General features: G+C 42.1%; 1 protein-coding gene across 1 annotated transcript in view; it reads left to right on the plus strand.

Annotated features, from left to right (window-relative positions):
- The window catches only part of LOC142184494 (Krueppel-like factor 5), a 38,005-nt gene that overhangs the window by 10,827 nt on the left and 4,901 nt on the right, over positions 1–22,277 (plus strand). The window contains exons 2-3 of the mRNA XM_075259385.1: positions 10,271–11,147; positions 15,999–16,058. Of these exons, the coding sequence (XP_075115486.1) occupies positions 10,271–11,147; positions 15,999–16,058 (937 nt within the window). The remainder of the gene's footprint in view (positions 1–10,270; positions 11,148–15,998; positions 16,059–22,277) is intronic.

A 22,277-nucleotide genomic window follows, 5' to 3' on the forward strand; every position in this document is an offset into this window, starting at 1 on the left:
GGCGGGCCCCAGCGCTGAAAGGCCGATGAGCGCATCCCGATTGCTGCCCGAGAGCTCTTTCCTGCGCTGCCTCCTTGTTCTGCAGCAACTCCGCCTCTTCTGGCTTCTCTTGCTCTTGTAGTTCTATAGAGGAGCATAGAGAGGCCACCCCAAAATGGCCGCTGGCCAGCTCCTGTATTGAACTGCAAGAGCGGCTACCCCAAAATGGCCGCCGGCCATTGCTGGGGTAGCCGCTCTTGCAGTTCAATACAGGAGCCGGCCGGCGGCCATTTTGGGGTAGCCGCTCTTGCAGTTCAATACAGGAGCTGTCCGGCGGCCATTTTGGGGTGGCCTCTCTATGCTCCTCTATAGAACTACAAGAGCAAGAGAAGCCAGAAGAGGCGGAGTTGCTGCAGAACAAGGAGGCAGCGCAGGACAGAGCTCTCGGGCAGCAATGGGGATGCGCTCATCGGCCTTTCAGCGCTGGGGCCTACCCTCATTGCTGCAGAGAGCTCATTTGCATACTGGTTAAAAACAGTATTTCTACGGAACGGCGCGGCGGAGACCACGTCTAAAGGTAGGAGACGAATAGCCTTTCTTAAGGCTATTCCGACGTGGTAATTAGAAAAAAAAGTAGTTTAATGGTAGAATCCCTTTAAATCCTCCCACAGGACATCAAATAGAATCCTCAATATTGATCAGTCTGCTTATATTGGTGGTTCCCGGTCAGTCAAACCACCCGCTGACCTGCCTCCAGCATAAACCGTCTCCCTTATTACTGTCTCACCCTACACATCAAGTATTAACCCCTACGCATTTCCCTAAATAAATAGTTCATCAGGGAGAATTATAGCAAATGCCCTACAAATGATGTGCGGTAAAACCACAGTTTGCAGGACCATACTGATCTCCTGCTGTCCCTTTTCAACACCCTCAGATTCATACTAATTTTATTAGCAGTGGACCGGCAATAAAGTGTGTGGCAATATAGAGTGTGGTGAAAGGAAAATAAACAAGGAAGGACGGAGTAGACTGCAGGAGATGCATGATACATTATAATCACAGCGGACTCTTGATGTCCTGAATAACGTATAGTAACCACACTCTTTTGTAATTGGTATCCCTCTGGGAGTCTAATAGAGGGCATTATTTGGGGACTGATTAGGGTGTTTTTAACGTATAAATAATAAAAGTTATATTTTATTGAGTATGAGCCAAGTAGGGACTATAGGTGTGTTGATAGTGACGAGTTTCTCTACACCCGTGTATGCACGCTGTGTGAAAAACCCCACAATTCTATCATAATTTTTAGTATTATGATTTACGTTATGATCTACGTTTACTCTGCATAAGAAATGACATGGCAAGTTTGTCCAACAGGTCATTACAGCTTATTTATATTGGTTTATTATGCTTTACAGCTTTTAGAAATAAAAGGTTGGTTTTTGAAAATTAAAGATTTTCCTGGGATCACTATGTCCTGACTCCTATAACATTTTTACTGTTTTGTTTACGGAGATGTGTCAGGGCTTTTTATTTACGGGACAAGTTGTGCTTCTTATTGGTCCCAATGTTTGGTATGTATGGCTTTTTGATCACTTTTTATTGCTATTTTTTGGGGAATCGCACCTGAGGGGTTAATCCGCTAGTGTTGGAGTATCTTCCAACTTCTGGTCCTTGGCTGAGTAATATAGCAGAATAGTGGAAGTAGTGCCACAGGAACAGGTTCTGTGCTCACCGCATTACAGCATCGTACTATTACGGCAACAAACTGGCTGTGCACATGATCATGTGCATGAGGCCTTACATAAAACTAGCCACTTTTTTGGGGGGAAATATGGTTAACTTTTTCCGATAAGTTTGTGAAATGTGCCATTTTTAAATAGGCACAAAAAAATAGGCAATTGTGCTCAAGTACATGGGCAGCATATAAAAACCGGAAATATCTCACAGTAGTGGAATCACAATTTTCTTTGAAGTTCATTTGTGCAAGATTTATTAGGCTTTGTGCGCTTTTCACTTTTTTATATATTAAGCATGCAAAAATACACCTCAGAAAAAATGGTGCATGCAGCTATAAATGGGCAAAAAAGACACAAATACTAAATCCCCCCCCATTGTATTTTCTTAACCATATTGTTAAGTTTAAACAAGTTTTATCAAGGTTTTTCAAGTGTATAACATCAAATAGTAACAAAGGATGGAATAAAATGTAAAACAGGTTTCACTATATTGTTAGAGCCATAACCTTTAATTGTGCTATTGGCAGAACGTTATTTGTTGCACCAATTCTAAATCTTTGTACATGACAGTTATTGTCAAAGTCTGTAAAGCACTGCGGAATATGATAGCGCTATATAAGTAAGCATAATCTATATATATATAAAACTCAAATTCTGTAGTAGTCTGCTCTATACAAATCCACAGTTCTCGCCTGATTTGGGTGAAATTTGGCACACCCTCTCTCCACATACAGGAGCAGAATACTGCGCATGTTACATCTAGCTAGTGTCCCCCCGTCATCAGATTGGAGCCCCCGAAGTTAGGTGCCCTATACATATAATGGGGAAAAATGAAAGTGAAAGTGCTGAGGGGAAAACAACAGTTGTGACTGACAGGGACGGATTATAGCGACAGCGCCAAAGAGTCGCTGCTAAAGGGGAAAGGGGATGCACCACCACACACAAACATTTCACAAACACCATATAAACATCACACAGACAGCACAAATACACCAACCTACAAGCACAACACCACACAAATGCCACAACACACCACACAAACACCAGACCACTCTAGACACACACAACAGAAACACCACCCCACAAATACTACAACACCACCCCATAAATACCACACACACACACACACACGCACACACGCAAGGACCAAAAACGCATGCAAACCCACTCAGACGGATGCACACTATGCACACAGACAAACAGAGCACATGTGTACTCACACACAACTACCGCACGTATGGACACTTACATTGCGCCTGCACAAACACATGGATCACATAGGCACATACACAGACCACAAACGTGCATGCACACACGCATACATACACATGGATCACACGCGTGCACACACACACACAAAGACACGCACCCACACACATGCATACACATACACGGACCACACATGTGCATGCACACACGCATACATACATATGGATCACGTGTGCACACACACACACACAAATGCACGCACGTGCGCTTACACATGCATACATATACACGGACCACACACATACATGCACACACGCATACATACACATGGATCACACACATGCGCGTACACACACACACATATACGCGCACGCACACATGCATAGATATAGATGGACCACACACGTGCCTGTACACATGGACCATACACATGTGCATGCACACATGCATACATACACATACACGCACGCACTGAAAAAACACATCTGGTATCATTAGTGGCTGCTTGCACACTATAGTATTTTTCATGGGCCTCCGGGCCATTGATTTGGTGGTTACATAGACTTCTTTGTGCACAAAGCTGTGAATTTTTAAGGCTCCATAGAAGTCTAAAGAGATGTAGAATCCACGGCCCAAAGACTGTAGTATTACTGTAGTGTGCAAGCAGCCTTATGGAAAAGCAATGGTGGTCAGGTGAAAACAGCCTGATAGTAAGATTGTCATTATTGCTGACTATACAGGGAGCTCTCATCATTGAAGCCCTACAATAGATAGTTGTGTAACTGTAAGCCAATTTTACTATTTTGTCCATGAACTACTTATATATAACACTGGAGGGGGGAAGGGTTGCACTATGTTGTTAATTGGGTGTAAATGTTTTAGATGTTTGTGTAAGATGCATAAATTTTAATTTTTGATAAAAAAAAATTGTTTAAAAAATAGTTGTAATAGTTTATACACATAATATGTATTGAATATGTAAAATCTATAAAAATGTTGAAATGAAAAAAAATTGTTCACATCAATATTATGACAAATTAGTAAAATGCCAAAATAATACAAAATTTTAAGCATACCTTCCAACAGTCCCAGATTCTGCAGGACATTCCCATATTCGGGGTCCTGTCCCGCAGTCCTGGTCAGCGGGAAGTATGTCCCGTTTTTAACTCATCTACGTCCAGAGTTAAATACATAGGCGAGTAAAGCAGGAGCTGTCACAGCTCAGCTCCTGTTTTATCGCTGCAATCTGGCTCCTGGATGTGTAGGCGCGATGTGATTATGTCACTCACATTGTGCCTACTACTCTGTAAGTGAGACTGTGGAGAGAGCTGCAGGGGAGCGAGGAAACGGTGAATATCAGTGTTGTTTAGTGTTAAAAATTGAGGGGGAACATAATCAAGGGGGGCCATGAAACTGGTGGTAGATGAAGGAGGGGAAGAACGACATGAAACCGACCCAGAGATGGAGGGGAGACATGTAACTGGGGACAGAGATGGAGGGAGGGGGGACATGAAACTGGGGCAGAGATGGAGGGGGACATGAAACTGGGGCAGAGATGGAGGGAGGCACGTGAAACTTGGGCAGAGATGGAGGGGTGACATGGAACTGAGGACAGAGATGGAGGGGGGACATGAAACTGGGGCAGATGGAGGGGAGGACATGAAACTAGGGGCAGAGATGGAGGGGGGAAATGAAACTGGGGGCAAATGAACGGGGACATGAAACTCGGGCAAAGATGGGGGGGGGCATATAATTTACAGGTGACTGTAGGAGGATTATACTGTGTGGGGGCACATGAAAAATGAATGAGAATGGGCGGAGTCAACATAAACATGGGCGGAGCTAAATTTGCACCGCACATTTTGTCCCATTTTCTGTTCTTCAAAAGTTAGGAGGTATGTTTAGGTGGAAAAAAGATTTACTGTATAACTCTGAAAATGTAAATTACAGTGTGACACTGAAAATTTTACTTTAGCCAGCATAACCAACAGTTTATCATATTTTCCGCGAGCGAAGTCACGGGTATTCTACTAGTAAACAATAAAATAAATAATAATAATATATTTATATAGTCCAACATATTCACTGCACTTGCACTTTACAAAATGTAGGGTTCAAGTACAGACAAAAAGAGATCTTACAGAGAAATAGTCAATTCACACAATGAGATTTGATGGCCCTGCTCGCAAGAGCTTACAATCTTTGAGGAAGAGGGGGTGACACAACAGGTAGCAGGCGTGACATAGGAAATAGCATTGCTTACAGTGGTCCAGACAGTTTGTGATAGAGGTTACTTTCATTACACATAATGCTGTATGAACCGTCACCAGTCAGTGTTCTTTAATGTGCCTATGGTACCTGGACATATAACGCTGCAGTCCAATATGGCATCATATCCTGTGGGATAATGTGGAAGTGTGAATAAAAGTGGGTTAGTTTTAGGGATTCTAACTGCGGAAGGGTTTACATTAGGAATCATGATAGGCCTGTCTGAAAAGATTTGTCTTTAGTTTGCGCTTGCAGCTGTAGAAATTTTGAGTTAATCTGATTGTCCAGGATAAAGTATTCCAGAGAAGTGGTGCAACTCGGGAGAAGTCTTGTATTTGGGAGTGGAAGGTTCTGATAATAGAAAGTCTTAGTCTTAGGTCATTGAGTGAATGAACAGCTCAGGTTAAGTGATAGATAGAAATATAGGAGGAAATGCAGGAAGGTGCAGCAAATGGGCAATGGGATGAGGGTGATAAGTTTATATTGTATTCTGTGATGAATAGGCAGCCAATGTAGTGACTGGCACAGATCAGAGGTATAGCTGTAGCATCTAGACTGATAGATGAGCCTGGCCGCTGCATTCAGTATAGATTGTAGAGAGGAGAGTAAGGGGGAAGACTTATTAGTAAGGAGTTACAGTAGTCAAGGCGAGAGTGAGTCAGAGCAACAATACGTGTCTTTAATGTGTCTGTGGTAAGGAAAGGGCGTATATACACCTAGAACATATATCATATGATTCCATCACTTTCCCTGTTTGACTTACAATTTTGAACATGTCTTGTTTTTCAATTACCAGGACTCCTCATAATATACTGGTCAGGTAGCCCAATGGTCTCTGCTGAAGCTACTGAAAGGGCTATTCTTCTAAATGAGATGACGTGAAATATGTGGTGATGCACTGAAGACCATATGGTTCACATTACATTTTCCCTAAGCTTTTGCCATCATAATGCTGTAAATATTCTGCACTTCATCTTTATATCTTACCATCCATGATATAAATACATGTCACGAGGAGGAAACTGTTTTGTTTTTCTCCTTTTAATAAAATTTTTGGTTTTAACGATTGCTTGCATCATGGATAGTATACTGGAAAAACTCCCAGGTCATTGGCCATATAATCTGTAGGAATAGGTTATTATGTAGTGCAAAATAAATCTACTGCTATATATTCATTTAATATACAACTAGCCAGTTGTGTAGGACTGGTTTATGGCAGAAGACATTCATGAAATCTGCTTTTAGCAGGTGACTATTGAGCAAAGTGCATGTAAAGGCTTGTAAAAAAGGATAGCTATTAACTTATAAAGTAATAAATTGCTTGGTATGCCGATGTAACTTCTTCTAATAACCATACCAGATTCATCCGTAAAGTTCTAACGAATAGGAGCCCTATTTATAGAGATAAAGGACAAGATAGGATCATCTTCTTAATAACAATAAAGTATTTGGAAAAGGTTTTTAACAATCCCAAAGCAAAGGAACTAGATACAGTGGGTACTGAAAGTATTCAGACCCCTTTAAATTTGTAATTTGTTTGCAATCCGCCTTCCATAAACCTCAATGTTAGAAAAACAGTTTTGAGGCGTTCCGTTGTGTACCCTCATTTTATGTACGAACACAAAGTCCTGCAAGTGTGACTTTGCTCTCCATTTAAAAGAGTTGATACATGGTGGAAAGGCTCAAAATGTACACCTGCAGATTGTTTTAAAAATCTATTGACATGAAAGGGTTTTTAAACAAACAGTTTCTAAACAGTTTTTCTGATCTTAAGGTCGGATTCATGACGGAGGGATACCAGGCTCAAGTGTGAACAAAGCATTATGTGGCATTTAATGCTAAATGAATTGGATTGACATATTACTTACATTGCATAGCACACCATCTGTACAGATAGCACCTGCAACATCTGAATGTTAGCTCATATTAAAGGGATTATCCCTATAGATAGACTAACCAGCATGGCTTTCAACAATGTTTTCATACATACTTCAATGGGACAAAGCTGCAGTACCTACACACACTACTGCAGTTTGTATGGCAAGTGAGCAGCCCAGTTTATGGTATGTAAACATTACCAAGGGCCACGCTGTCTCAGTACACTTGATCTGCAAGGTCTTGAGTATTGGACCTCTGCAGATCTACTATTGATAGCCTATCCTAAGGATAGACCATTAATACTAAAAAAAGGATACCAGTAATCCCTTTAATATGAGCTAACTTCTCAGATGTTGCAGGAACTATCTGTATAAATATCGTGCTATGCAATTTAATAGGCCATCAATCACTTTGCTGGCTAAGGATAGGCCATCAATACTAGAGATGAACGAGTAGTGTTCGATCGAGTAGGTGTTCGATCGAATACTATGGTAGTCGAAATACTCGTACTAGATCGAACACTACTAGCTGTTCGAAGTTTAAGGTTCGATGCAGAACCAGTGTTGATAGGCAGAATGCTATACATTCTGCCCATCAACGCTGGTTCTTCTCTTACCTTTCCGAAGTCTTCTCCGCGCTGCGTCCCCGCATCTTCTTCCGAGTGGAATTCACTCTGCCTAGGCATCCGGCCTAGGCAGAGCCGACTGCGCATGCGGGCCGGATGCCTAGGCAGAGTGAATTCCACCCGGAAGAAGACGTGGGGACCCTGCGCTGGGAGAAGACTTCAAGCAGTATCCAGCCTGACCGTCACTCGTGGACTTGGTAAGTATGATTTTATCGAATTTTGTCTACCCCTGAAACGAGCATTTCCCCCCATAGACTATAATGTGGTTTGAAATCCGTTCGAACAGTCGAACAGTGTGCGGCTGTTCAAATCGGATTTTGAACCTCGGACATTTTAGTGTTCGCTTAGTGCTCACTCATCTCTAATCAATACTTAAAACGGGTTATCCCCTACTGCCTGACTAGATGAGATGCTTTTGGTGAAGCTATACATGGTAGGAGCTACTGGTTTTAATTAACGCAATCCATGTATGTATGGAGACATAAGGAGGCAATATGCATTAGACTTTAGTCACAAGATTTTGGCCATGTTGGAGAGCAATTTTCTATCAGAATAAACAACTAGATCAGCTGGAGCAGTTTAGCAAAAAATACATCGCAGTCTGCACAAAATGGCAAATCATCAGCCAAATTTGGCTGACCATGCCAAACAATTTTATGTTTAGCAGTGTGACAGCAAAAATATCCAACAGAGTGGATAATGTTTTGGCAGACAAAAATCTGCTGTCACCCATTGAGAACTTCACAGAATTTCACTGAATGTTTGCACTCAATGTTTGCACCTTTGATCAATTAAGCCTGGTTCACATCGTTATTCTGTTCAGAGAGTCCACTTGGGGACCCCCCGAACGGAATACTGAACACATTGACAAGCGGTGAACACTGAAAGCACACCGACCCCATAGACTATAATGAGGTCCGTGTGTTTTCCACGTGGGGCCCGCACGAGTCATGCGGAGAGGAAAGTAATTCATGAAGTATTTTTCTCTCCGCATGATTTGTGTGGACAATGCGCGGATGGAACTCCTATCAGTGTGTTCGGTATTCCATTTAAGTGGACTCCCTGAACGGAATACCAAACGCAGATGTGAACCAGGCCACAGCTGCATCACAGACAATTTTTATCTTGTGTGGCTAACCTAAATCTGGCCATACGCACTAGATTTTAGGCTGCCATTGCTAGTATGAAATGAACTGTGAAAGGTTGGACATATGGCCAACTGTTCCAAACACATGAACAACCATGAACCCTCCAATGAGTGTCCGACTACCCCAGAAACATGGGAAACTAACAGATGAAAGTCATTCAATGCTAATGCATTGCTGAAAACATGAGATGATGTACATTTTGTTGTTGTATTAGTACAAGCACATGCCCACAATGCTAAAATCACCCACAGGTCAGACAGTCTAGCCCATACACAACAGTTTATAAAAGACAGATGGCAGAAAAAATCCTACAGATTTTGGTTCTCACCAACTTTAGTTGATGATTGGCTGTATGAGTCAGACTGTCTTAGATTGATGACAACCAGCAAATAGCACATCATCCATTATCAGCCACTTCAGCAGTCTAAAATGTAATGTGTATGGCCAGTTTTACTTACAAGCAATGCTCTGTGGAGAAAAAAGTATGGAAAATAACTTTCCTCCAGAAGGAAGAAAGCTTAACTCTTATTAGTCAAACCATCTGTAAACCATTGGCTGATACAGCTGTCTATTTGACTACTATTAAGAACTTTCAATTTTTCAAAAGGAGAGTTAGTTTGTATATTTCTCCTATGGAGCATAGATTGCAAATTCACATTAGTATTAGGCCAGTTACAAACGATTGTGGCCGTGTTCAGTGTGCTATCTGTGTATTCCAAGGATAGCACACTGACCCATTCATTTCAGTGGGCCCATACACATGACCATGAATTTCATGGTCCCGTGTGCGGGCTGACAGTCCGTGATGCAAAATAGATAACAGGTCCTGTTCTATTTTGCAGCCCTTGCTTCCTTGGCTCCTATTCATTTTATGAAAGGAGCCACAGAGACATGGCCCATGCACGGGCAGCACACAGGGGACATCCCCGTGCCTCCTGTATGCTGCCTATGCTTTTAATTCATGGCCAGCTGGTTGCAGGAGACCGTGCTGCAACCGGCCTTCATGTTATCCATTCTTCTGTTCCATCATTGAAACAGAAGAACAGACAAACAGTAGAGATGGATCCGCTATACTGGCACCACAGCGATATCACCCAGCTAACCAGTACTCCACTTTGTGCTAAAGAAGGTAAAGAACCCTGAAAAAGCATGAGTGTTAGATTTGGAGAATGTAGCTTTGTCTCTCATTCTATATGTTGTGTATACATGTGCTCATTATATACTTTAATCCTTGCTGCTTCACATAGCCATTAAGGAATGAATGTTGTTGCTATCCTAACTTTTTGCAAGTTAATACAAGTTCTAAATATGTAGCTTCTTATTTATTTTTTTTGTGCTCAAGTAACAGGCATAAATGTATGTACCCATTATACCGGGGATGTGCACATTATACAGTAACACATTATATTTTCTCTCCACAGACCAGATCAGAAATGGACAAATACCTTCTGAGTCATGGTCCTCTTGTGCAAATGCTTTCAGACAAAAAATACAGACGGGAGAGTGCTTCAGTAGTAGACGAATTCTTCGAAGCAGAAAAGCCACCCCAGGCCCCATTCAGTGTAAACATCAATGTTATTCTGCCAGACACATCTCATTTAAGAACAGGCTTATACCGACCACCAAAAACATTCACTGTGCTCCCAGAAATAAAGAGCGAACCAAGTAGCGATTTCCCCCAACCATGCTCTGCCTCCTTGACCCAGGCTCTTCCAGATTTCACAAGCGTGTTTAGTATTCCGCATTCAGTGGCAGTAAACAACATATTTATCAAACAGGAAGCCCCCTCTGAAGTTCCACTATCAAACAGTACCAGCCTGCAAACTCACCTATACCATATGTCTGTGGCCAATGATGCGCTAAGTGTTGTACAATCCAGTGAAAGCACAGCAGCAGAAAATGCAATTGCTGGCAATCCTATGTCAACTATCAATGGAAACTCTTCTTTAAACCTTCCTGCAAGACAATTGAGAAAGCAGTTCCAGTGCTTGGGACAAGAGGGTGTTGTCGTTTCTGGGCAGATTTATGAGTCTTCATCTGTCACTTTACCACCTTCTCCACCTAATTCTCAACCAGGCAGCCCTGAAAATCAGTCAGAGGTGATTAATACTATATCACCTCCTCCATCTTATGAAACTACATATGGACTGAAACTTGTACAAGCTCCTTTGCTACACCAAATTCCAAATTCTCTTTCTATGCTACCACAAGGACAAGTGATTATGGCAGTCCCTAAATACAACAGACGGAATAACCCTGAACTTGAGAAAAGACGAATCCATCACTGTGATTATCCAGGTAAGAAGGTTTTATTATATTTTATGTATGCTGACACCCTATCACTGTAACTAACAGTGGGAAAACGCATTGCATGTTTTCTGCAACATTTTTCAATGAGTTTTTCCTCTTTGTTTATTCTTGACATATTATATATAGGGAAACAATTTACAATTCTGCAGCTAATATGAACATGCTGCGATTAAAGGGATTATACCATTAAAATCACATTTTTTTCTCGATAACATGTAGGAATAGCCTTAAGAAAGGCTATTCTTCTCCTTTCCTTTAGATATCTTCTCTGTGCTTCCATTCGGTAGAAATCACGGTTTTCGTCGGTATGTAAATTGCTCTCTTGCAGCACTGGGGGCGGGCCCTAGTGCTCAAACAGCACTGGGGCATCTCCAATGCTGCGAGAGAACTCTCCATCTCCATCTTCTTCAGGAACGGCCTCTCTGCGCATCTTCTTCAGACCTGACTGCGCATGCCCATAGGCCACAAGAAAATGGCTGCTTAATTACTGTGTAATTTTGGGGAAAGTTTTAGATTTTTTTAAAGGGGTTAAAATATAAAAACAAATTTTATAAATCTGGAATTTACGAAGTCTTACAGAGCAATAGAAAACAGGTGATGTCATTTTGGCTGCACAGTGAACTCCATAAAAAAAAAGCTTAGAAGGAAATCGTGCAGATGCAGTTTTCAGCTTTCCAGCCCATCATACGGAATATTAAATACCATTCGTCACACAAAAGTTTGACAAAGCCCTCATGCAGCTCTAGGGTAACATGGTTGCTCAGTGGTTAGTACTGCATCCATGCAGTGCTGGAGTCCTGGGTTCAAATCCTGCCATATACAACATCTGCAAGGAGTTTGTATGTTCTACTTGTTTTTGCGTGGGTTTCCTCCCGGCACTCCAAAGACATATTCATAGGGAGGGGAAAGAAAAAAAAAGCCCTTATACGGCTCTATAAGCAGAAATTTTTTTAAAAAAAGTTTATGGCTTTTGGAAGACAGGAAGTCAAAAATTTAAAAATGTCTGCGGCCAAAAGAGGTTAAACTTGAAAATGTATTATGTGATGGCTACGGTTACCCAAGTAACCCCCAATCTCCACTTAATATTCTATCCGATCTATTATTTAATATTAAGTGTAGAAGTGTCCCCTCTTATTTGGGTTCTGCACTAGTTGGGACAGGTAATTGTATTTAATCATTGCCGAAAACCTGTTACCTTTATTGGACATGAAGGTTTCATTTCCCAATTTGTATTGGGTAGATGAAGTTAATAATTGCTACAATATATTTAGCTGACTTCTCCATTTGGTCCATTAGTAACTTTTCCCCTTCCTCAACTGTACTTGGAGATTTATAATACACACCATTTTATTTTTCTTTCCTCTTATCTCCACCCATAGGGACTCTACATGTTAATTTTCCTCACAGATGTCATCTTGCAGTATAGGCTCAGTTCACATCTGCACTTTTTACTCATTACAAGGATTCCATTCCCCTCTCCGCAAACCGGAAACCGCGCAGAAACCAACGGATCCCATTATAGTCTATGGGGTCTGAGGATTTCCTAAGGTGACCACTTTGTTATGCAGATTAGGTTTCTGTTTGGGGGTTCCCAAGCGGAGCCTTGAACAGAAACCCGTATGCAGATGTGAACCTAGCCTTAAAGGGGTTGTCCTATATCAAGGATCCTATCTATACTGCTAGCTTATGTGGATTTAAGACTTTTCCTAAATACATTGTTTAAAGAAAACTACTTTGTTGGCCCAGTGGTGTAACTTTTGACATGGGGTCCCCCCCTTCCTGACCAACACCGAAGACCTTGACCAACCGACCCCCCCCTCCCGCCGCATTCTTGCGCGCTCTATTATGCCCCATAGTGGCCCCAGTACACAGTATTATGCCCCATTGTGGCCCCTGCACACAGTATTATGCCCCATAATGAACACCCATGAACAATTATTTCATAATAATCAGGGACCCAGGGGGATAAAAATATATAAAAAATGTTCCTATCTCCGGCTCCACTGCAGTCTTCGGTGATGTCGGCCATCTTTAATGATGTACGGACGTCACATGACATTTCATGTCCTCCCTCCATCTGCCCTCAGTTTCATGTCCTCCCTCCATCTGCCCCCAGTTTCATGTCCTCCCTCCATCTGCCCCCAGTTTCATGCACCCTCTCATATCTACACACACACATAGACAGACACTCTCCATCCTCCATCTCACATCCCCCCTCCCCTTCAGTACCTTGCACCACATCTATCCATCTCTTCCAGGACTGCATGGGCTATAAAGACACGACCACTTAGTTATGTGACGGCTGACGTCACACACAGGTCCTTCAGTAGTACAAGCTTTACCCCGCTCTTATCGCAGTTACAACATTTTATCTGTTATAAGAGGGGGGGGGGAGTTTTTTAATAAGTAAAACACTACAGGGATATGCAGGGAGCTTCGCAGGACAGGAGTAGAAATGCGGGACATTCAGGGAGCTATGCCGTTACCGGCTGGAGTAACTCCAGCCGGTAACAGCCTGTTAAGAAAAAAAAACTTGCAGGGGTAATGGCTGTTGCTGGGCCCCTGATGTCCCGAGACCTGTGGCAGCCATACCCCTGCTACCCCGGTAGTTACGCCACTGGTTTGGCCGCTAACTGAGATTCTTCACTTCATTGTTTACACTGTGTTTCCATAACCACGGACCTGGGGATGGACTTATGTCTCTACCCAGGACAAGTGACGTAGCTCACTGCTCTCAGGGAGGGGAGGAGGAGCTGAGTGTTTGGTGCTTGTATTTCTGAGCTGTTTATCTCCGGCTCTTCCGGTTATCAGTCGGCTAATTGAATTTTGCTGATAAGGGCTGAGACAGGGAGTCCATTAAACATAGACCTAAAAGTGAGCATATTGCTGACTATATATATATATATATATATATATATATATATATATATATATATATACAGTATATGACTATATATAAGCTGACTGTTGGTCCTGTAGCATGTAAGTTTGGGATTGTTATCACCTAACAAATCCAGCTCTGCTACATCAGCTTCATAGTGTGCATCTTCCAGTGATGGGGTGCGTTCACACTGAGTATACGCTGACTGATTCTGAACATTAAAACACGTTCAGAATCAGCATGTACAAAGCAGATCCCATTCATTTCAATGGGAGCCGGCATACGTGCGCTCCCCATTGAAATGAATGGGCTGCTTTTTTCCCTATTGGTTTCAATGTGATACGTGCGTGGGAATGTTTGTTATTTCATGTGGTCTTGTTGTTTGTACTGCATTAATATCTTTTTGAAATTTTATCAATATATTTTAATAAATTATAGATTTTTATGCTTTATTTGGTGCTTGTTTTTTGTATTTCTAGTGTTTATATCACCATAGCACCATAGCAATTGTGTACCCATCTTGGTATTTGCCAAATTGTCATATTTTTAAATAGCTTTATGCCAAATAAGGGATAGTTCACACTAGCACTTACTTTTTCTCATAGGAATGAATTGACCAGGGTTGATTGGCCAGTATAGAGCATTCGGCCAATCAACGCTGGTTGTGCCGGAGGCTCATCTGTGAGGAGGCAGAGTCTAAAATCGGACCACAACGGAGACTGCTGTGGTCCGATCTTAGACTCCGCCTCCTCATAGACGAGCCTCATGCAAAGCCAGCGTTGATTGGCGGAATGCTGGCCAATCAACGCTGGTCAATTCATTCCTATGAGAAAAAGTCAGCTCCCTCGTAACAGCAAGCTGACAGCTCTCCTGACTAGCAAGGACGAGCCTGCGACAGAACCAGTGTTGATTTGCCGCAGGCTCGTCTTTGCTAGTTGGGAGAGCTGGCAGCTTGCGGTTACGAGGGAGCTTACTTTTTATCAGCGCAACTGCAAGCGCTGTGCAGTTAAAGCGCACGGACCCCATAGACTATAATGGGGTCTGTGCGGTTTAACTGCACAGCGCTCCTCCTAAACACCCTCCTCCTGCTATTCGTGGACTTGGTGACTCTCCTTAAGAGAGTTCACATCTGCGCCCGGCACTCCGTTATGCAGGTTTCCGTTTCCTGCATAAAACAGAGCAGGAGATGGAAACCTGCAGGAGTCTTTCTCACCCATTCAAATGAATGGGTGAGAAAGCTGTCCGGCCGTGAGCGGCGGTGAGCGTTTTATGCTCTCCGCCGCAAAACCAGGTTTTTTAATCCGGACACAGAGTCGGACATGCAGTACTCTGTGTCCGTATTAAAAATAAAAACGGTTTCGTGGCGGAGAGCATAAAACGCTCACCGCCGCTCACGGCCGGACCCGGTCTGTGCTTTCCGTCTTCTTGCATGCAGTAGACGGAAAGCACAGAACGGAGACCAGAACGCAGGTGTGAACCTAGCGTTAGTCGAATAGTGGTTTCCCCTGAAACAAGCATTTTTTCCCATAGACTATAAAGGGATTCGATATTTGATTGAGTAGTCGAATATTGAGGCTCTACTTGAAACGAATATCGAATCTCGAATATTTCACTGTTCGCTCATCTCTAGTTTTTATCCAACTTCATTGGCTATTTTACTATAGATGGGTCACTGGTTCTATCCCATGATTTGTTTCAGTTCCAATAAGTTCATTGTGAAACTGAGTTTAAATTGGCTTAAACATAGTATATGACGCCTATGACCTTATCTATCTAACTCATGTATAGCTCTGAATGCAAACAAAGCCTTTGACACAGTACAAACAACAAAAATAGCAAAGTACTGTCATGGTTTTATTAGGTATTTTATATGAAAAATGCATCTGTTGTAATAGTACACAGTTATATTTTGGATCTTGTCATACTTAATATTAACTTGTTATGTGCTTTTTCTTCAGGTTGCACAAAGGTGTACACCAAAAGCTCACATCTCAAGGCACATCAGAGAACACACACAGGTAACAAAGACACAATTTCATTTTTACCTCCCTTTAGTTTCCTAATGCTCCAGTGAAATTGAAGAAATTCCCTTGTTTATAGCACAATAAAAATATCTTCTAATTTATTTATGTCTATTAGTTGGTTAATAACTAGAGATGAACGAGTAGTATTCGAACGAGTAGGTATTCGATCGAATACTAAGGTATTCGAAATATTCGTACTCGATCAAATACTACTAGCTATTCGCAGTAAATATTCGATTCAGAACCAGCGTTGATTGGCCGAATGCTATACAGTGTATAGCATTCGGCCAATCAACGCTGGTTCTGCAGCAGGCTCTTCCTTGCTAGTCGGGAGAGCTGGCAGCTTGCTGTTACGAGGGAGCGGACTTTTTCTCATAGGAATCCATTGACCAGCGTTGATTGGCCAATGTACAGCATTCGGCCAATCAACGCTGGTTCTGCTGGAGGCTCGTCTGTGAGGAGGCGGAGTCTAAGATCGGACCACAATGGAGACTGCTGTGGTCAATGCATTCCTATGACAAAAAAGTAAGCTCCCTCGTAACAGCAAGCTGCCAGCTCTCCCGACTAGCAAGGATGAGCCTGCGGCAGAACCAGTGTTGATTTGCCGCAGGCTCGTCTTTGCTAGTCGGGAGAGCTGGCAGCTTGCGGTTACGAGGGAGCTTACTTGTTATCAGCACAACTGCAAGCGCTGTGCAGTTAAAGTGCACAGACCCCATAGACTATAATGGGGTCCGTGCGCTTTAACTGCACAGCGCTCCTCCTAAACACTCTCCTCCTGCTACTCGTGGACTTGGTGACTCTCCTTTAGTCGAATAGTGGTTTCCCCTGAATCGAGAATTTTTTCCCATAGACTATAATGGGATTCGATATTCGATCGAGTAGTCTAATATTGAATCTCGAATATTTCACTGTTCGCTCATCTCTATTAATAACTAGTTTTAACTCTTGCATGTTTTGATTTTCATTTTTGACTCCCCGTCTTCCAAACCCCATAACTTTTTTGTTTTTCCATTCACAAAACCATACAAGGGCTTAATGTTTGTTGGTCAAATTGTTCTTCGTGATTGTATAATTTAATATTCTGCGAAGCTGGATAGAAATTCAGAATGGGGTGGAATTGGATAAGAAGTGCATTTGTGCGACGTTCTTGCAGGTTTCATTCTGATGGCGTTCCATTTTTGTCAGAGACAAAACAGTGAAAAAATGGTGATTCAGTATTTTAGGTTTTTTTCACTACAGCATTCACCATTTTATATTTTATATTTAAGTTGGTACAACGGGCATTTATGGACACAGGATAATGTGTTTCACAGTAATTTTTTTTACATATATGTAGTTTTGGGAAAGAGGAGTGATTCAAATTTTTACATTCTTTCAATTTTTTTTAAACTTTTTTTTCAAACTGTAATTATTAGATTCCCTAGGGTCTTGAACCCAAGGGAACTGATCACTAATGTAATGCATTACAATTCATTGCGAGTGGAGCAGAATTGTTTGTTGAAGAATTCAAAGGGTCTGCAGGTTCTTTCATATTTTTCAGTACTAATATAGACTAACAGAAAACGTCTGACTATACAGATGTATATAGGCTAGAGCTAGGCAATCAAATCAATTTGATTTGTTCTCCCTCACCCCTGGTTCACACTAGCGTATGTATTCCGTCCAGTTAGTGTCCGCATGGAGTCCCCCCGGACGGAATACAATCGCAATTTCAAGCGCTGTGCTGTAAAAGCACATGGACCTCATAGACTATAATGGGGTCGATGTGCTTGCCGTGCATTGCCTGCACGAATTACAGAATACATACGCTAGTGTGAACCAACCCTTAGGCTTGGTTCACACTGTGCGATTTTGCTGAAGAACTGAGCATGGTTTTTAAGTGTGGCATGTTAGTATACATCTCACCGGTATGCTAACAACAATTCAGCTGAAAACCTCTGGTGTACTGGCTGTTAGCATATAGGTGGCAAATGTTATATATGCAACTTGTTCATGCAATTAAAAACCATGCAGTAAAAAAGAAACAAAAAGCAATGTTTGACTTACAATTCAGATTTTTTAACAGCATAGTCTAATTTGATTTCTACTACCTGAACCCAACATTTGCCACAATAGCTGGGACTTTGAATATGGAGGTCATTCAGAACCCGAGCAGACGCTATAGTCTCGAGATCTCTGCTGTTCCACCTAGAGCCAGCTGCATGGGTAGAAATATCATAAGCAAATTTGCTCTATCATCTGAAATTTGGGAGCTATGAATAAAGAACTAGCTTGAGGGAGCCTGCACACGGAGTTTACACTCTCTCATTCTGAACGTAAAAATCGTTCAGAGTGAGCGGCATGAAAAACAGATCCCGTTGACTTCAATGGGTGCCGGCATATGCGCGCTACCCATTGAAATCAAATGGAGGCTTTTTTTACCTATTGCTTTCAATGTGATATGAGCGTATGCCGGCACCCATTGAAGTCAATGGGATCTGTTTTTATGCCGCTCACTCTGAATGATTTTTACCTTCAGAATGAGTGAGCGTAAACTCTGTGTGAAGGCTCCCTAACACTTCTCTGGTGGGGCAGCACCAGATGGCAATGCATCACATACAAAATATCATTTCATACTGATGCGGTCTAAGATGTTTTTTAGTTACAGCTTGCTTAGGTGAAATGGAAATGAAAGGTGTCTGATCTTTCTACATATTATAGTGGGGGCAGCGCCATTTTGATGCCTCACTGGTGGGGTTGAGCCGATTTTGAAATTTCAGGATTGATTTTAAAATCCGATTTCCGATCATTTTCCATTCGATCCCGATCCTGATCCCAATTCTGATCCTAATGCAAGTCAATGGGATTTTTTTTTAAGATTGTTTTAAAAAGCTATGAAAAGTTACCAAAAAATACATACAAGTTCTTAAAATGCATAGAAAGAGCAAGGGAACACTTAAATGGCCATAAAACATTGTTTTTTAATCACTACGTGAGGACGATAAGACACTCGCCATATAATAAGCCATGGCTGACGTTCGCCAGTAGATAGATACTATCTGCTCTTCTGTTTCCTCCCTGCTGTGCCGTATGCTGGACTCTGCTACATCTCCATTACTGTACATTGACTCGTCTAACTAGCTTTTCCCACAATGATTGGCCAGTAGCCATGAATTGTGGGAGCTAACCTCCGACCTTGATCCTGCCGGAAAAGATCGGATCAGAATTCTAATCGAAATTTACTCGATCGCCGATCCGAATCCAATCTTTTCCGATCCCGATCGCTCAACCCTACTCACTGGGCACATGTAAAAGATATCTTTGCATTTGGTAAAGTTAGTCTGTACGTATTCTACTCCTCTCATTGGGCTTAATAACACACTTCTTAATCTGACTTCATTTTCAATGTAATAGGTTCACTTTACATCTTTGTTCTACTGTAGACCCAGGCAATGGGAATGTGAAGATATGCTGTTGCGCTATTGTTTGGGGTAGCCCTTCCATGGTGTTCCAAGAAGTGTGCCAGAATCTGACACAATAGGTGCTGTCCCTTTTCTGATTCAGTGCCCATTGTTTTGAGCCTGGCTCTGACCTTTTTACACTCTGGAAGACAATAGTTTGGCAGGCTCTGCTATCCCTCTGAAGATAGAAAAACTTTGTTGCATTCCACTATGTTAACCCTTTAATAATTGGTGAATACTTGTGCGTATAATATTGCAGGTAAATATATTGTTGAGACTTAGAAATATGAAAATTTACATACAAATTCAGTTCCGTGATTGACAAAGTGTTATATGAATTCTAAATCCTTATAAAGGAAATTATTGCCTATTTACCTTTCAGTTTTCACACGCCTACAACATTTGCACGATTGTTGTAAGGCCTGGTTGCAGACAACCGTGCTGCAACCGGCCTGCTGGGAATTAAAAGCACGCGACTTCTTTCATTAAATGAGCCACGGGAGCACGGGCCGCAAAATAGGACAGGAATAGGACCTGTCCTATCTGATGCGGCCCAGACTGGCAGCCCGCACACGGGACCGTGAAATAAACAGATATCACATACTTAAAGTCCCTGAAGTTTCATACAATAACAATGGTGGTGAAATATGGCAGTTACAACATAGCATCAGAAGTGGGGCGAAGTGCAAAGTCTGCAATGGGGCTCTTATCTACCTTATGCCATGTAGAATAAAAGGTATATTATATGCAGCAGAGGGAACTACATTTTAGTTATGTTTTGTGTTTACTTACACAGAATTTTCTGTGGACCCCATACAGCATATATAATGTTCCCTGGTACTCCCCACACAGTATAAAATGCTCCACTCCACATAGTATAATACTCCAGAATAGCCACACACAGTATAATACTCCAGCATAGCCTCACACAGTATAATATTCCAGAACAGCCCCCACTGTGTGATGCTTCAGAGTGACCCCACACAGTATAATACTCCAGTGGCATGGCCTGTTGCGGATGTGAGCAGACGTGCTTGTTCAGAGTTCCTGTACAGATATCCTTCATTTATCTTGAATGTTGCAGTATTTTTCTACTAAGCTATCCAAAGTAGTGGATTGAGTTTTATTTATCTTCCTGATCGATCTGATACCACTGTGACCAAGAGGAATCTCAGAGAGAAAATTGGGATAGACAGCAGCCTCTACTCACAACATAAGCAACATGTTACTGATATACTTTGGCAGCATACTTGTATGCCAGAAACTGCCAGTACCATGCCAGAATGGACTAGGGACTCCCTTGCTTAAAGGGGTATTCCCACGTCGCATACTCACCAGTCTTCACTGCTGTAAAATCTTCTTTCTTCCTGGTTCCTTGCGTCATTTGGTGGGCGGGGTTTCATATGCAACCTGTCATTTAGCTCCACCCCCAAATTAGTGTGTAGCTCAGCCCACCGCATAGTGTGATCCTATGGGGCGGCTGAAGGGCCTGTGATGTCATCAAAGGTCCTCAGACAACACTATATGCACAATATTGGACTATGAAGTACAGGCAGGAGCAACTCCATTCTGTGTTACATACAGAGACTGCCTGTCTTTGCCATAATGAACACAATTGAATTAGCTAGCCTGATAACTGGGAGAACAGTAGATGAGTTCAGAAATGAAAGCAGCTCCACTCCCCTATCTGAGAGCAGGAAGCTAGGTCACGTGGTATAGTCACAGGAATAGCTAGAAACACAGGCTCGCTCCCGTGCACTTAGCCCCTCCTCCCTCCCCCCTGAGAGCAGGCAGCTACATCACTTGACTTTTGAGCCGATAAGTCAAGGGATGTGTCAACAATGAATCTTAAATCCACATTAACAAGCAGTATAGATAGGATCCTTGTGATGGGACAACCCCTTTAATACAATCATTAACTGGGCACAACATCCTGACAGTTAGCCTGCTATCAATCCAACTTACTTGGCAGTCTGCAATTGTATTCACCCTACTTCAAAAGTTGTGCATGTGGCTATCACCCAGTGCAATACCTCCTTCAATGCTTGTATGAGAGGACTTAAAGAAATTAGTTTGATAAGACACGACTTGCAAAAAGTAAATGAACGCATACCAATGGAGGACAGAGTACCTCCCTTACAAAGATAGTTGGTCAAAGTTGTGTATAATGTGTCTCTGTTATTGAACAATTTGGATGACCTTGAAAATAGACTTAGATGCAAAAACTTGCACCTCATAGGAGTTCCAGAAAAGGCTGAGGGTCCAAACCTGACTGAGTTTTTTGAGAACTGGCTTATGTTTTTGGTCTGCACTGTACATGTCTAATTATTTCAAGGACCTCCCTCCAAATTCTGCCAACACATATGAGTTTCCCTTTCCCTGGGACTGAAACTATTCTGGAACCACATAAGAACATTTAGACACTGTTGGCAGAGTTCTCTGGCCTCTCGCCAGATCTTCTGCTCATGAGCATTAAGCCATTGGGCAACCTCAGTCAGAGTAGTAAACATGTGGGAGTTGGCCACAAAACGCAGCTTTGCGGGGTATAGCATTGCATAGTTCAATTGCAGTGTTCTCAGACATCGTTTCATATCTTGATACTGGGCTCTGCTTGTCTGAATCTCAGCAGAAACAGATGGAGTGAAGGTACCTCCAGAACCCAAATTATGTCTGTTGGAGATAGATCCTGTATCAGGCACATAAAACTATGATGGCTAGATGGTTTCAGATCTCCCTTTCTAAAATGAACTCTAAAACTAGAGTGGAGTGAGGA

The sequence above is a fragment of the Leptodactylus fuscus genome, chromosome 11, assembly GCF_031893055.1.
Source record: "Leptodactylus fuscus isolate aLepFus1 chromosome 11, aLepFus1.hap2, whole genome shotgun sequence".
Taxonomy (NCBI): domain Eukaryota; kingdom Metazoa; phylum Chordata; class Amphibia; order Anura; family Leptodactylidae; genus Leptodactylus; species Leptodactylus fuscus.